This window comes from Myxocyprinus asiaticus, chromosome 25 (assembly GCF_019703515.2).
Source record: "Myxocyprinus asiaticus isolate MX2 ecotype Aquarium Trade chromosome 25, UBuf_Myxa_2, whole genome shotgun sequence".
Classification (NCBI taxonomy): domain Eukaryota; kingdom Metazoa; phylum Chordata; class Actinopteri; order Cypriniformes; family Catostomidae; genus Myxocyprinus; species Myxocyprinus asiaticus.
In genome coordinates, this window is record NC_059368.1 from 26009751 (window position 1) to 26025746 (window position 15996).

Here is a 15996-nt window from a genome sequence, read left to right on the forward strand (position 1 = left end):
ATATGAGACATTAGTGATGGTATCACACAAACACACTTGTAACATAGGTAGGGTTGCACAAGCACACATCTGAGGGTCTGGGGTATGTTACTGTATGTTGTAAGAGACTGTACAGTAGTTGCTTGTCTTTCAAAAGATGAAAAGAGACAAGAAATGGAGGAAATTCAGGAGAAAGCAGCCGTGAAGATTAATTTAATATGTTGTAACAGCCTACTGGGAAACTGAATTATTAATGTAAGCCTTGACAATATTAAACAAAATATAAAAAGGCAAATGGAAATTGTTCAGGTTGACCATCTTATGAGGTCAAACGCATTCAGAGTGCACTGAATTGTTGTGCTCATAACTATTATTATGCCTCACTATGCCTTTCACACATACCTGCACACAAACACACTTTAGAGGAGTTTCAAGGCGGTCAACCTTTTTAAGAAAACACAAATTTATTTACATTCATGCAAATGTTCTAATCACCAGTTTCCCTTCCGAGAATCAAGGCGGTCTTTCCCTGTATATTTAACTGTTTACTGCTCATAATACAAATTGTTAAATAACAATAATTCTACATTTTATTTTATTTTTAGCCATAACATTGCAGTACAATACATTATATTACACATCAATATGTATCACTAGAAAACAACAATTATGAACATTTACCATTTAATGCAAACAGGAAATATAACAGTGCACTTAACAAAATACTGCTGTATGTACATATATACAGACATTGATATCCTCTGGTTTCAGCAGATAAATACATCATAAAAATAGCCACAACATAAATAGTAAAACACTACAAAAACAGAAAATCAATTGGTATTAGTTAAACAAATTAAGCTGCTAGTGTTACTAGCAGAAATGGCTACCTCTGGTTCAAAGAAACCATTATAATCCACTGTTTTGGTACACTACTCGTTGTTCGTGAGATACGGTGCAACTGTATGCCTCCTGTAACTTGAAATGACATTATTTAATTAATTTACAGCTTTCATCCAACTGGTGTTCCTACTGTATATTTAAAATAAACATTGATGGGAACTGGTGTCAAAACAAATTGCTTACACGTTCTCACATAATATATCCAACTTTTATATCATGCTGGGCAGAAGTCAGCATCACCTTCCTAGAATTACCTACATCTTCAAATTCTACAGTACCAGCTACTGTACTTCACTGGGAAACACCTTATTATCTGAGGCAGCGCCAGGAACTTACTTCAATGGTTTCTTGAATCATTATATTGCCCTTAAAAGGCAAAATGTAGTAGAAACACATTTTGTCAATACTGAGTTATGACCGAATCCGGGTCTTAGACTATGATCTGTCCTGTGACAGATGGGTTTAGGTCAACTATGCTCAGTTTCTGAGAAAATACAGTGAGATTATTCTGTAAAAAAACCCCATTATTTTCTCAGTTAATGTATTAGTGTAATTACTGCATTTTGGATTTACAGGGCAATATAGTGATAGCAGAACATTTCACTATTGGCAAAGTGCTAAAATGGTCTTACCTAATGTTTGTTTGTCATTCTAAAGCTGCCGGGCCACCTTCTCCCATACAGAACTGACTCAGAGTTCAGTGAGTCATATCATGCATGGTACGGGGGTGACCTTTAATAAATGTGCAACATACTGTATAATAGCTATGTCAAATGTGTCTTGTCTTCTTGCTTTACAGGTAAAGGGGACAGAGTTTAAGCAGATGAAATGCAGATGAAATCTAGTCAAAGTTGATTTTGATGAATAGGAGAATTGCTTCAGACTAGAATACCTCCTCTTCTTCAGCTTCACAGCCATAGTCTGTAAAGAAAAAGATTTTCATGTACATTGAAATTGTAATGAACATTGAAGATTAGATAAGATGTTAGACAGCTACTAGGACACTTAAGAGATTAGAAAGTATTTGTAGATGTATGACTTGCATAGTAGAAGGGATAGATGTAGTTTATCATGATGATAAACACTCCAAATGCAGTCTGCAGAGTTACGGACCACTTAATATTACAAAATTTTCCAAAACCAAGAGCCAGGGATTTAAACTAATCTGGAAAACTCTTGATCACTGAACCCTTGAACCGTGACTTCATTATCCTTGTCACAGCTACAGGCTGCTGGGACATACTGACCATTTCCACCCAACAGCTGCATGGCGCTAACACAAGGCTCTTCCGTCTCCTCCTCATTCTCCTCCTCTTCCTCAGCGGGTTCCTCATATGCCACAGGCCCACTCTCCATCACTGGGGGAGGGGTGGGGGCAGGAGGGGGCTCTGGGGCTGCAGGAGGCAACATCATGGTGATGCTTGGTGTGACCTGAAATTAATAATATTAAAAAAGGCAGTTTGTTATCACACAATAATTAGTTCTGGTCTTCTAATCTGATTGGGCATTCCAAGATTGCTGATATTAGGGCTGCATTCGCGTCGTGTCGCAATTACTGTAAGTATGATATGGCAACTCAGAGATTCAAGGCTCAGAAACGATTTGTTTCTATGGCAACACTCATAACGCCAAAATGGATCCACGTGTGGCTTGATGACAGCAAATGAATCACTACATTACAGTGTTTGGTAATAATGTATAACATGTAATCTGGATTACATAATCAGATCAGAAAAATAAAGTACTTGTGATTAGATTACATTTCATAAAATCACATTACAGTTACTTTTACATAGAATACATGATTACATTTTTGATTACATTACAAATCAGACAACTGTAATAACTAGTGCATAATTTACTGACTATGTTCCTAAATTTTAAAAAAGTGGTCTTTACCAGAAACTGAAATACATGCGATAGACCCAGCCAATAGAACTACATACATTGAAGACAGTGCAGTCCTTTTCCTCTTTTGACCACACACAAAAATAACTTTACTTTCAAAAAGACACGTGGGGGAAAAAAACCGTTTAACTCAGAAATGCAACTGTTTGCTTACAAAAATGTCAGTATATCCATTGAAAAAGACTCCACATCCAATCTTAAGAATTCTAATGCATTTTTGTATTCGTAATAGTTAGTTTTGATAGTTTTGATGTGGTATTGAAAGTATGAGTGTCAAAGTTTCAATCAGACACACTTTGCTGCATTTTACTCAGCGACTAACAAATAGCAAGTTGCTGTTTGATTTTATGTTTACTAATGTTTAATGAAAGGAGAGTTAATAAGTATGTAATACATAATTAATGATTAGATTTAGCATGACATGCAATGAGTAATTAAAAAGTAATACAAATGTATTTAGATTAGATAACATAAAAAGTGTAATAAAAGAATTACACAATTTCTGTTGTAATTTGTACTGTAATACAAGTACCAAATTACATTTCAGAAGTAATCTACCTAACACTGCTACAATAATTCATTAATTTACCTCTATATGTTCTTGCCAAATGTTAAAGAACTAAGAATGCACACCAGGTACAGGTAACAGTGGCTACAATAAAAAGTCAAATCAAACAGAAATATGTGATGACCTTTAACTGTTGAGTCAGCTGTCATTTTGTTTCTTTTTAAATTACGCCAAGACGGGCAAGTCAGAGATTCCAGAAAATGTGATTTCAAATTCTACAAAGATGTGAATGTTGTTTACAAGTTGGATACTAGGAATTACTGTAATTCTGACATGATGTGAACACACCATTTATACACCAGCACTGGGACACGTCACTGTTTATAAACTAAAAATTCCTCCATAACTTTTGAGAAACTGAGAATCGGATCCTGCCAGAAGTGACAATGTTCAAAACTGCTTCTTCAAAACTGCATTTGACATGTTGAGCCTTGGTGGTCATGTGGATGATGCAGGTTTCCTGTCATTTTCCAATAAAGCAGAAAAAGCATAGTTGAAGGAAATGCAATGATAGTGAGCAAAAAAGAAAAAGACCAAATCAGGCCAACATCTCCCATCTGACTAAGGGAGTACTGCTCAGGGGAAGAAGAGGCCTAAATCAATGATCATGTCATGAAAAACCGAGGAAGTGCATGAAAGTCTCAGTGGTAATTATAGCACAGATTTGTTGCTGTACCATGAGACTGTACTTCAGGCAGTGCCAGTTAAAGGGAAACAGCAGCAGCAGGGTCCTAAAGGGACTGCCAAGATTGGCAGAGGCCTGTAAAATAGCCCGCAGCTCACCTGTGGACATCCAGAGGCCTGATGGCTGGAGAATCTGGGCTGGGCCAGTAATGATGCACTTGAAACAAGGTTATTAAAGCTTTGAAATTTTTACTAGTTTTTATTTTGTTTTGTAATATTAATTTTATTTATATCTTTGAAAAAATACTATATCTAGAGAAGTTTTTATTCCTTATAATTCAGCACCACAAATACCTGCCTATGACAAGACAGATAATACAGAAAATGCAACAAACGAATTGAGGTTGTTTGGTTTACACTCAATCAGATGGCCAAGGCAGTTTTGGTTTGTTTGTTGACAGAATACATTGATAGTGTAAAGCCAGGCCTCGAAGAGTAATTAACCTCCTGAGACCCGAACGTGACTGCTGTGTGCATTTTCCATTTCCCTTTTTGATTTGTAACTAGTAGCCCCTAGAAAACATGAAAAAAAAAAAAAAAAAAGATATTTAGAGCAAATAGTTTCCTAAAAAAATGATGTCCTCATATCGGGACAGCGGGAGTAAGTTGTGAAATTTTAAATAATGCCAAGCTAAGTCAATTTATTTATTTTTTTTTATCAAACTGTGTTTTCAGGAGTGTTGATTATTCATGTTTTTCAGACGTTATAAACGTTACAGTTGATTTTCTGAAAAGCTGCTTTGGAACAATGTGTATTGGGAAAAGCACAAATAAAAAAATAAAAATTATTTTACTTGATTTGAATTTTATGTTATAATGTTTTTTTCTACTTTGGCAACAAAATCTCAATATTCTCCCTTTGAGCAATCAAATAAACAAATGATAGCCAGTGCTCAAGCATTTTACCAATCAGAAATGAGCATAATTACTTCTGATTCAAGTAATGGCCAGCATCGTCCAATCACTGCCAACCATGTTCAAATAAAATTATAAATTGTAAATTCTGAATCTAAGTACTAATTACCATTGCCTCATGTCTGCCAACCATACTGAGTGGTCCAAACATCTGCAGCCTGAAACTGAATTTTTGGTCAGATGTTAGGAGTGAATGCACTTAGCTGCATAGGAAAGCTATAGGATGCTCCCTTGTTCCCTATTTAGTGAATGACTTCAAAATTCAAAATGCACCTTATTGTCATCCTAACTCCATATAAAGCCTCTGAAAGCAACCTTTTTCAGCTTTTGGATGAACCCATTGATTCTCAATGTGATAATGCACAGTGAATATAGATTCCCTATCTGTCACTCACTTGACTTTGTGTCGATGTAGTGACACTAGGGGTCACCCTTGGGAGCCCAAACACCTCTGATCTTTGAGAAAATACCAATGGGAATTGGCAAGTGGAATTTGCATGCCACTTCCCCGGACATACGGGTATAAAAGGAGCTAGCTCGCAACCACTCATTCAGATTTTTTCTTCGGAGCCGAGCGGTTGTGTTCAGCGAGCCGAATCCCTCTGCAGTTCCATTCACCTCTAAGAAAGCTGTTGAATTATGCCGCATTACAGCGGTTTCTCCCCCCGTGCACCGGTTGAGTGCAGAGAATGCCCCTGGGTGCTTCAACAGTCTAAAAGAGTATATATTCTTGCAATAAAAGAGTATATTTTCTACTAAAAGAGTGGCACTGACGGAGAGCATCTTTTTAAAGATGTCTTTCCATCTGTGTTTAATTCCTGGTTGCGGTCGTTACCTCTCCGCTTCCAACGGCCACGACCGCTGTCTCACATGCTTGGGCAGTGCCCAAGCGGAGGCAGTGTTCGTGGACGGGTCATGTCCTCACTGCAAGGACATGACCATGGCAACGTTGCACCACCCCAGCGGCTCCCCACCTCTGTCCTTCTACCTACGGGTCGGTTCACACTGGGGGCGATTTGTGGACCCCAATGGGAGCCGCTCCGCCAGGTAAACCCCCACGGACCTCCCATTCCCCAGCACGCTCGTTCGCCCCGGTCGAGTTCTGGGATGAGACCGCCGGCTCGTCTCAGGGCGAGTTCGCGGTCTCATTTGGGGTTCGCGAAAAGGATGAGCTGTCGATCGCTGCATCGGAGAGCGGGCTGGTCCAGTCTGACTCCCACCTTCGGGTGCGGTTGCCCAGTCGCTGGCCGACGTGGAGCTGGCGGCCATGCTTGCCCGGGTGGCTGCGAGCGTCGGGCTGGAGTGGACTTGGTCAAGATGAGGGAGGCTGACTCGGCCCCGGCATAAAGCCCCCCGCAGTAAGCAGACGCCCCCCGTCTCACGGCCCGCCGGCAAGAACCTGAGGAAGGTTTCTAAGTGCCCCTGAGACGGGTGACCCAGGGACGTGGAGACCCGCTACAGGCCTGGAGGTGGTAAGCAGACCACTCCAACCCCCGGTGGAGGGCTGGGAGGAAAATCTTTTGTTGCCTTTTCTTTTGATTTCGCCGCATGCCCGAGGGGCTGCGGTACCCACATCTTCAGAAAAAGAGCGGTTTCCTCATTCCCTGGGTCACACACCTGGTGTTTATGGCCGTCGCTATCATGATTGCCAGACACCGCACATTTACGGCAGGCACGGCACTGCGGAGGCGGGCCCCCTGCCCCTGCACGCCCAGCTGCAGCACAAACACACCCACGCCCGGGCGGTTGTGACGGATTACGAGGACAGTTCCCCTCCTTCCCCGTCGCTGACCAGTCCTATACTCGGAGTCAGGAAAGTGCTTCGATGTCTCCAGACTCAGCACGGCCACGAGCTTGGGGTGCGAGTCCCCTCAACATGGCGCCTTCGTCTCCGCCCCACCACGAGGCCCCACCTGCTGGTACATCCGACGCGACTGTCCCCTTGGTCCCCCTCGCCCGGAGCTTGGAGGCGAGGCTTGCGCTCCTCAACCCGTTGTGATGGCTGACCAGGACCGTCTGACTCGGCTATGCGATTCAGTTTGCCAGGCGCCCACCTGGGTTCAGCGGCATCCGTTTTATCACGCCTCTAATGAACCTGATGATCAGGTCGTGCTTCCCGAGAGACCTACCGTCAACTGCATTGTGGTGTGCCGCAATAGCAGCCAAGTACACCTTCAAGGTGGAGGGGGACAGCCACCCCTCCAGCCTCTCCTGCAGGAAGGAAAGCACCGACCCGACTGCGCATCTTTGGGGGTCTTCGCGTCGGGAAGAACACCTCTTAGCGAACAGACGCCACTTCAAGGCATACAGGCGCCTGAGTGATCGTGTCTACCACCGTTGCCCTGCGTGCGGAGATCGTGACCCATCTGTGGAAGGACACGATAGAGCCTGTCTCTCCAGCCGAGATGAAGAAGGGGTTCTACAGCCCCTACTTCATCGTGCCCAAGAAAGGCGGTGGGTGGCAGCCAATCTTGGACCTGCGAGTACTGAACAGGGCCTTGCACAGACTCCTGTTCAAGATGCTGATGCAGAAATACATTTTAGCGAGCCTCCGGCATCAAGATTGGTTTACGGCAGTAGACCTGAAGAACGCGTACTTCCACGTCTCAGTTTTACCTCGGCACATGCCCTTTCTGCGGTTCACCTTCGAGGGCCGGGCGTACCAGTACAAGGTCCTCCCCTTCGGTCTGTCCCTGCACAATCTACCAGGAGTGTGGCGGCCTCCTGGGCCCTTACCAATGGCTCCTCTTTAGCAGACATCTGTAGAGCAGTGGGCTGGGCAACACCCAATACCTTCGCGAGGTTCTACAATCTCTGGGTTGAGCTGATTTCATCCCGTGTGTTGTCAGGTACGAACAGGTAAATTTGCGGGACAACTAGCCGGGCCTACTTCTTGCGTACCCCTCCTGGAGGGGGAGATGTGCGCCTTCCTCCTTAGCCCTGTGGCAGGCGAGTTCGCAGAGAAATTTGATGCCGGCCCAGTACGTGTGTGCTAATAAGACCAGTACTGGGGTAGGTGCTCCACATGCACTGGTTGCCTGTATGTAACCCCGTGTGATGTATCTTCCGCGAGACGGTTTCCCCATTGGTAAACCCGCATCTTCCTTGGACAGAGTCCGCCTCTGCCACCGGTCGCCGTGTTTGTAGAGCTCCATCCCCTCTGGGTAGGAGCTACTACGGGGACTTCTCCACATGCGACACTGCCGACAAGACTCGGTAAGACCATGTGACATATTTCCACACAATTGCCTCCCCTTCAGGCAGGGTATGATCTCCATGGTGTCTTCCCCTTGGGAAAGGACCCCCCCCCCGGACACTTATGGCTCCCAGCTGAACGATTTCCACTCATTTTGGGAAGAAAAAAGAAGAGAAGAGGCCACGGCTGGGGTGGCCTGTCCCCATTTTGGGCAGTCAACTTGTCCCGAGGTGCAGGCGACCGTATGATGCTCGTAGGAGCGTTGGGGGAGGTTACGTGACGGCCAGGTGTGCTGGCTACGAGGCACACAATGGTTTGCCCATCTCGCACCGCCAGTCCACGTAACACAGTTCAGCTAGTTGTGGCGTTTCGTATAGGGACCCCTAGTGTCACTACATCGACACAACGTCGAGTGAGTGACAGATAGGGAACGTCCTGGTCCTTTCGTAACCTCCGTTCACTGATGGAGGGAACGAAACGTTGTGTCTGTCCTGCCACAACACTGAACTACCCGCTGAAATGGCCGGGACCCTGTCTCGGCTCCTCAGCACAAAACCAGAATGAGTGGTTGCGAGCCAGCTCCTTTTATACCCGTATGTCTGGGGGAGTGGCATGCAAATTCCACTCACCAATTCCCATTGGCCTTTTCTCAAAGATCAGAGGTGTTCGGGGCTCCCAAGTGCGACCCCTAGTGTCATTGTGTTTTATAGCGTGCAGTTTAACAATAAATCGCTCAAAATTTTAAAAATGGCATATCGGATAAAACTAGAGACTCTTTTGACTCAAACATGTTTCAATGTAAAAACTTAATTATCTTATCAGATGTAGTTATGTTGGTGTTTCTCCCAAAGACAAACTCCGCTGTGATCGGTGCCATGTTGTTTTGTCACATAACTCTGTGCATTAAAAGTTTAACCCTTTACTGACAGTCCAGAGTGTCCTGAACTGAGATCAGTTGGTTTAAATGGAATTAAATTATGCATAGCGAAGACAAAAAACATTTCAGGGGTCGCATGAGGTTAAATTAGACATCCAACACTGATTCAATTTTTTATTAATGAATCATTTTCTGTAAAAAAAAAAATATTTATTTCTTTTTTTTTTGTTTTGTTAATATTTTAGTGCACTTTTATAGTTTCAGTTTAGTTTTCATCCAGTGTTTTTCTATAGAATTCTACATTTCTTTACCACATAGGAACCAAAGTGCCTTATGCATGTCAAAAGCACTGTATGAAGCACTGCTATTTTGTTTTTGTTTTGTGGGAAATAAGAGATCAATGCTAATGATTCGTTGTTAAGAATGACTATCCTCTGCATCTCACTCAGAAATGCATAATACATTATGTAACAGATTAATTTCAGAATGTCTCGGCAGTCAATGACAAAAGCCGCTCTGCAGCAAACTGGATGGGACAGTGGGGAGTTACACAGCGACATCACAGTTGATTCCAGCAATTATTATGCTCTTGATTTTTTGCTTTTTCCTAACAACAGCTATTTTGTCTCTTTCCCTAACTCTCTTGTGCATGCATATTAATATGGTTAAATGCAAGCCACACTGCTGCTTATCTACAGTAAGCCTGACAATATGGTTAAGGGGCACTAAGACCCAGAGAGCACAGTGCCAATCCATAAAATTTTGTGGCTTAAACATTATCATAGATATTGACTTTAGATTAAATACATATGCCGAATTTACCCTGCATTGTGTAATGTGCTGGTCAACTACTTACTGCCGTGACATTTAGAATTGAATTATTTGATTATTGTGATGGATTTACCGCTGAAGTCCAGTAGGGTTAGCATGGTTGAGCCAAGTCAATTTAATTTGACCTCTACTAAGCTGATATTCATGAAATATTGCTCATTAGGTTAACAAGAGAATAGACCACAAACAGTTCTACACTGAGATGCCATTCAGTAATCTCATTAGAACCTTGGATATGAAATGAGGTAAACACAAGAATACTGTTGATTTAATATTTGTAACTGCATTAAGTCTATAAAGATAAGATCGTACAAACATTTTCAGCCAATGCTCTGTTTTTAAAGAGGGACATGGAGAGATAAACAGCTTTGCCTTTTCAATTAAATAATTATTTATTCACAAAGGATAAAAACTTTTCTCTCAAAATCAGTTGCTATACTGTAGATTGTGAACACTTAAAGAGGTCACATTTAAAGGTGAAGAGTTTGATTTGTTTTTTTGCTAAAATACTTTTTCCTATACTATTTTAATATGTAGAGACAACTGTTGCTAATTAGTAGGTTTATTCCCTTGAAAAGTGTTTAACATTGTGGCAGTGTAGTGTTTTTAAAACACTGCTCAGTTTGTTTAAGCATCCCAACCAGCCTAATGCAGCAACATTGGCTCAACCAATGGTGTGAGTTTGGGGGGACTTTCAGTTTGTCCGACCAATTGCAGAAGGGGGAAAATTGCACTTCTCCTTTACACAGAACATAAACATAGTAATATTAACTTTACCAGTACTTCAGAAGGGTCCTTATTTAACCTACCATTAGGGCTGGTGTTCTCTTCTTCTTTGGTGTGGATGATATTAAGGGGCGGAGCCTAAAAAAAGAAATGTAGCAAAGGTAAAAAATTAAAGGTAAAATAATTATCTGTGAGTACAAGACTTTTAATGAATTGCAGAAATATTTTCCAAAACACAGAGATTACAAAAAAAGCCTCATAAAAGCAGTTGCACAACCACTACAAAAGTCCCACACAAATACAGATACAATTATTTTCAAATTTCATCCTTCTTCACACTAGCTCTTACACTGACAAAAGCTGGAAAGCTTTCAAGAGCTCAGAATTGAAATATGAAAATATGAAGCATACTGTCCTCTTCTTCACTCCCACCCCACTGCAGATTACTGAGGCATATCTAAAGCACTAGATTCTGAGGCTGAGACCTTCACTACTGGGGCTAAAGAAGCCCTGTGTTTTGATGAAATGCTTAGCTTACATTTCCCGGTGACTGGATTTAAACATCAAACACCAGCACTATTTAAGGCTAATTTTAAAGAGACGAGTATAAAACATTAATTAGTTGTACAGGGGGGAGGGGAGAGAGAAAGAAAGGAACGTTCTGAAATGAGAATGACCTTGGTCTGCCTCCAGTGTGTCCCCTGAAGACAGACTGCTATTTATGTCAGTTATGATGGGCTGGATGTTTAGAGCTTCCTCCCAAAAGACTTCTGGTGACCATACAATGAATTCCGCAAAGATGCAAGCCAAATATTTAAGAAATTTGGGGGCAGTAAGCTTTAGTGACATACGCTTGAATGATCTAAATTGTTAAGCGAATTGCTCAAAATGTGAAATGGAAATTAAAAAGAGCTCCCTTCATTCTGTTATGCTGCATTTACATTCTTAGGAAATCTTAGAAAACCTGTCCGTCTTTTTTTCTTCTAGTTTGTGTGGAACCATTCAGTTTCATTGCATCTTTTTTCCAGACAATGAAAGTGAATGGTGACTGATACTAACATACAGCCTAACATCCCCTTTTGTGTTCCACGAAAAAAAAAAAAAAGAAAGTCATGTGGGTTTGGAAACTACATAAGGGTAAGAAAATGATAACAAAAGTTAGATTTTTAGGTGAATTATCCCTTTAATTTATGGTATACTTGCAAATCTATTGGTGAATACTGCATATGCAAATGCAGCTTCATATTCAGCCGCAATACTGTATAAATATACACACCAACCCACAGGAGGTAGCACACAAATACACATACTGGCATAAAAACACAAACTAAAGTGCAGGAAAGCTGGGCAGTGACAACGCCTCCCTGGTGAGATCTCCCCCAGGATTCAGAGAGGGTGCTTTCTTGGCCGATAAGGGAAAGTGCTGTTAATTAATCTGCTAAGGAAGAGAGGAGGAGGAGGAGAAGGAGGAGAGAGAGAGAGAGAGAGAGAGAGAGAGAGAGAGAGAGAGAAAGTGTACTGTACATGCTGAGAAAGGGGCTTCCTTTGTGGTAACTCATTAGGAGTGGCAGCCCACATCATCCATCTGCAGTGGTCTGGCCAGGCAGAGGAGCTGAACTGAACGGAGTCTGTTCTGGCCAGATCAGCTCTATGCACCAGTGTCCTAACTTTGGCACACACCCTCAACATAACTCTTGCATTAGGATTATCCAACACATTACTGGAAAACACAATCACCCCTAAGCGGTCTTGCAGAGAGAATAGTCTTGGGAAGAGGCACAGATCTACAACCCATGTGAGACTAATATACTTACAAATCTTCAGCCATGGAAGTGAAACTGCCTTCAGCTGAATCTAGAGCACACACTGTGTACTGGAGGCCTCTGCTTGCAGGGACTGAGAAATGTAGATGATCTTAAAATACTAAAAACACGAGAGCCGTATGTGGATGCTGCTAAAAATGAGTGAGGCAGAAGACTTGAGCAGTAAGTTCAAGCGATTGATTGCATTCTTCAAGGGCAGTCAAGAGGAAACAAGGGGACCCCATGGAGAGCACTGAGTTGTAATGGGAACTCCAAAACCATGACATATAGTAAGATCATCTAATATAAAATCAAATTCGAAGTACTGTCATTTAACATGCTTTTAAGGTGTTGTACGCAAAGTTAGCCATTTCGCTAACTTTCGTCTGACCTATGCTGCGTTTAATCCAAAGTCAGATCTTGGATATTCCTACTTGATCTCTGACCATTTAGGCATTCCATTGTCCGATACTCAGAAGATAACATATAAGGTAACAAAAATGCAATGCTCTCATTAGCTAGCAACCAAATTGTGGAGAATAAATGAATCTATACAGTGCTAGCATTTGTTTTAGAGGTGTACGGTTATCAAAAGAGAGTACAATGTCCCATATTATTCACACCAGTCTCTGCAAACATTGGCTAAACAAGTTGTATTATTATGTAATGTAGGATCTTTGACTCACTGGTGCACTTTATTGAAATAAAAGTAAATGTTAAACATTAACTGTTTAAATCTCCTTGGGTTTGCATGACGTTACACACCTGCATCTCAGCAAAATAGAAGTTCTAGATTTCCGCACAAGTTTCGAAGTTGAAAGTCTGACTTCAAATGTCATTCCATTGCACTTTTCTAAGTAGTTAGTTGGAAATTCAGACTTTCCAAACTAAATGGAATGCAGCATTAGCTACAGCATTAGACAGGCCCCTCTGTCTAAAATACTGCCCTCCAATGGCAAGTCAGCAAACCCAATGGTAGCCTGTCAGAGTTCAGCCACTTATGTTGGTTGTGTTTTTGTTGTCTTTGTGGTTGAGCTCTGACACCCCTGTTTAGTGTTTTGTTTAGTCTATGTGAGAATGCATGGCTCGCCCTTTTGGATTTGTCCTGCATTCTCTTGTCTTGTTGGTTATTGGCACGAGTGCATTGCTCTTATGTCATCCTTGCAGCATGCACTCGTGTCGGTTGTTTTGTGTTTGTCTCTCGCGACCTTCGGGCGTGATTTACGTTGTGCTCGCTTTGTGCTGCGCGTCCGGGTCATGATCCGTTGACATGTTGTGCTGGGGTTCGGCCATTTTGGTCTTGGTGCCTGTTTATCTGTGGCCAAACCCTTGCACAAATGTCCCTGTCTTGTCTGTTGTTTGGCATGAGCGCTTGTTGTCTTTGTCTCTGGCGTTATGCGCTCGTGTCATTTGGGTGTTTGTGTCTGTGAGAGCACGTGGCTTTGTTTAGTTTCTGTATTGCCAAATGTCTCTCAGTCTTGCGTGTCACTCCGCCTCATTATCTCCTCATTATTAGTACACTGGTTTCACCAGTCCCTTGTTAACCTGTTTTATTTCTCTCTCTTTATTATCTCCTTGTGTACGCTGTCCTGTGCAGGATTGTTTCACTTCGCTCCTGTCGTCATGTGTCCATGTTTGCTGTCTGCCTCCCCTGTTAGTTTATTCAAGAGAGTTTTGGTTTTGTATGTTTTCTGTGTTTTTTAAATAAAGTTAATTGCGCTTGGGTCCTTCCTTCAAACACCCCAATCTGTGACAGCAGCCAACCTGACCACTCAAAATGACTGACAGGTATAGAATGCTTCAAAGTCTTCTGATTGGTTAAACAATAGCTTCATGTGGTCAGATTATGATTTGACATTTACAGAACCACAGAGACAAGAATAGTTTCTCAGGACACCTATTTCACTTGTATCTGTCATGTAGTAGTGACTTTATGCTATTCTAAAACACCTTTAAAGGAATAGTTCACCCAAAAAAGTTCTCTCATGATTTACTCACCATCATGCCATCCCAGATGTGTAAGACTTTGTTTCATCAGCAGAACATAAATGAAGATATTTGGAAGTATATTTCAGCTCTATAGGTCCATAAAATGAAAGTGAATATGTGCCAAAATTTTGAAGCTCCAAAAGGCACATATAGCCATCATAAAAGTAACCCATATGGATTAATTCATGTCTTCTGAAGTGAAACGCTAGGTATGTGTAAAAAATAGATTAATATTTAAAACTTTTTTTACTACAAAATGTTTGCTTCCAGCCAGCTGTGGTATGCAAGTTCACGAGAGTCGAGGTCACACAGCCTCTCGCGCTGGCAAGTTCCTGTGAGTACGGACACGTGAAATACGGAAGTGCTGTGTTGTTTACAGAGGAGGAGGAATGTTATACAGATGCTGAATTGGTTTTGCTATAGATCTGTATTTGTATCTGGTTCTTTTTCAAAATGATGCTTGTGTGTGCTTATCCTGGATGCCTCAACCTACTGAAAAACGTTAGAACGTTAGAAAATGTGAGAAAATGTTAGAAAATGTCAGCAGGTATCATCGCAAGAGGAAAGACTAACTTTTCACAGATTCCCTATCAATGATACTGAGCGACTGAATCTATGGCTGCTCGCTTACTCAATACACCCATTGAGTCACTCAAAATACTAAGGGTGTGCCTTATTTTTCCCCTGCCGGAATTCAAAACAGCCGAGGGATCCGACGATATCGACAGGCCAACACGCTTACATCATGCGAGAGACAGTTTGAACTCCACCCTCATGAACGTGCATACCACAGCTGGCCGGAAGCAAACATTTTTAGTAAAAAAAGTTTTAAATATTGATCTTTTCCTTACACACACCTAGTGTTTCGCTTCAAAAGACATACATTTGATTAAACTCTAAGGCAGCATTGCATATATCCTTCCAAAATAATCACCTGGGAAGTTGGCATGTTGTTTCCGAGAGTTCCAGTACCCTAAGATAGGACACATTACGCCCACTCACTGACAAATCTCCTTTCAAACAACTTTGCATCAGCCAAGTGTGTTTACTTTCCTTTGTGGTACGACAGGATGTGCATTGCGTCAGAAGCATGGGAGTAATCAGGAAGTAACCACAATTCAGGTGTTGCATTTTCCCTCTCTAACATTACATTTTCAGTCCACTGATGGTTAGGTTTAGGTTTGGGTTGGAGGGTTGTTTTCAGTTCAGGAAGATATGCATTCCTCTTCACTGTATTATAGCCAGTACAGCTGAAAACAACTTGCTTCACAATTTGCTTTTGGCACTCCTCCGTGTACATTTTACCCAGAAAATGGAGCTCACACGTGCCCATATGCCAAACTACACTTGCCGCTTTGGCCACTGGGGGCAGTGTTTCAGATTTTGGTAAGTACAGACCGATTTTAGTTAAGAAAAGTCAGCCTACCTCACTGTGAGATCAGTCTGATCCTTCATTGGTAAGTGACTATCAGAATGCATTATGACAGGTTTAGTGACAATTTTCATCTATGATGACAGACGGTGTCAAGGAAAATGTTAAAAATAAATAGATTTTATTCCATACTGAAAAGTATAAATAAAAAATAATTCCATTTTATTAAAAATCAACAATTTCTCC

The 15996-nt window shown here is 41.8% G+C and overlaps 1 protein-coding gene across 2 annotated transcripts in view; it reads right to left on the minus strand.

Annotated features, from left to right (window-relative positions):
- Window positions 1–209: 209 nt before the first annotated feature.
- The window catches only part of brf1b (BRF1 RNA polymerase III transcription initiation factor subunit b), a 100268-nt gene continuing 84481 nt past the window's right edge, over window positions 210–15996 (minus strand). For both annotated transcript variants that reach the window (XM_051655764.1, XM_051655763.1), the window contains exons 17-19: window positions 10671–10725; window positions 2130–2313; window positions 210–1803 (exon numbers count right to left, since the gene is read on the minus strand). In XM_051655764.1, the coding sequence (XP_051511724.1) occupies window positions 1766–1803; window positions 2130–2313; window positions 10671–10725 (277 nt within the window). In that variant the 3' untranslated portion in view covers window positions 210–1765. The remainder of the gene's footprint in view (window positions 1804–2129; window positions 2314–10670; window positions 10726–15996) is intronic.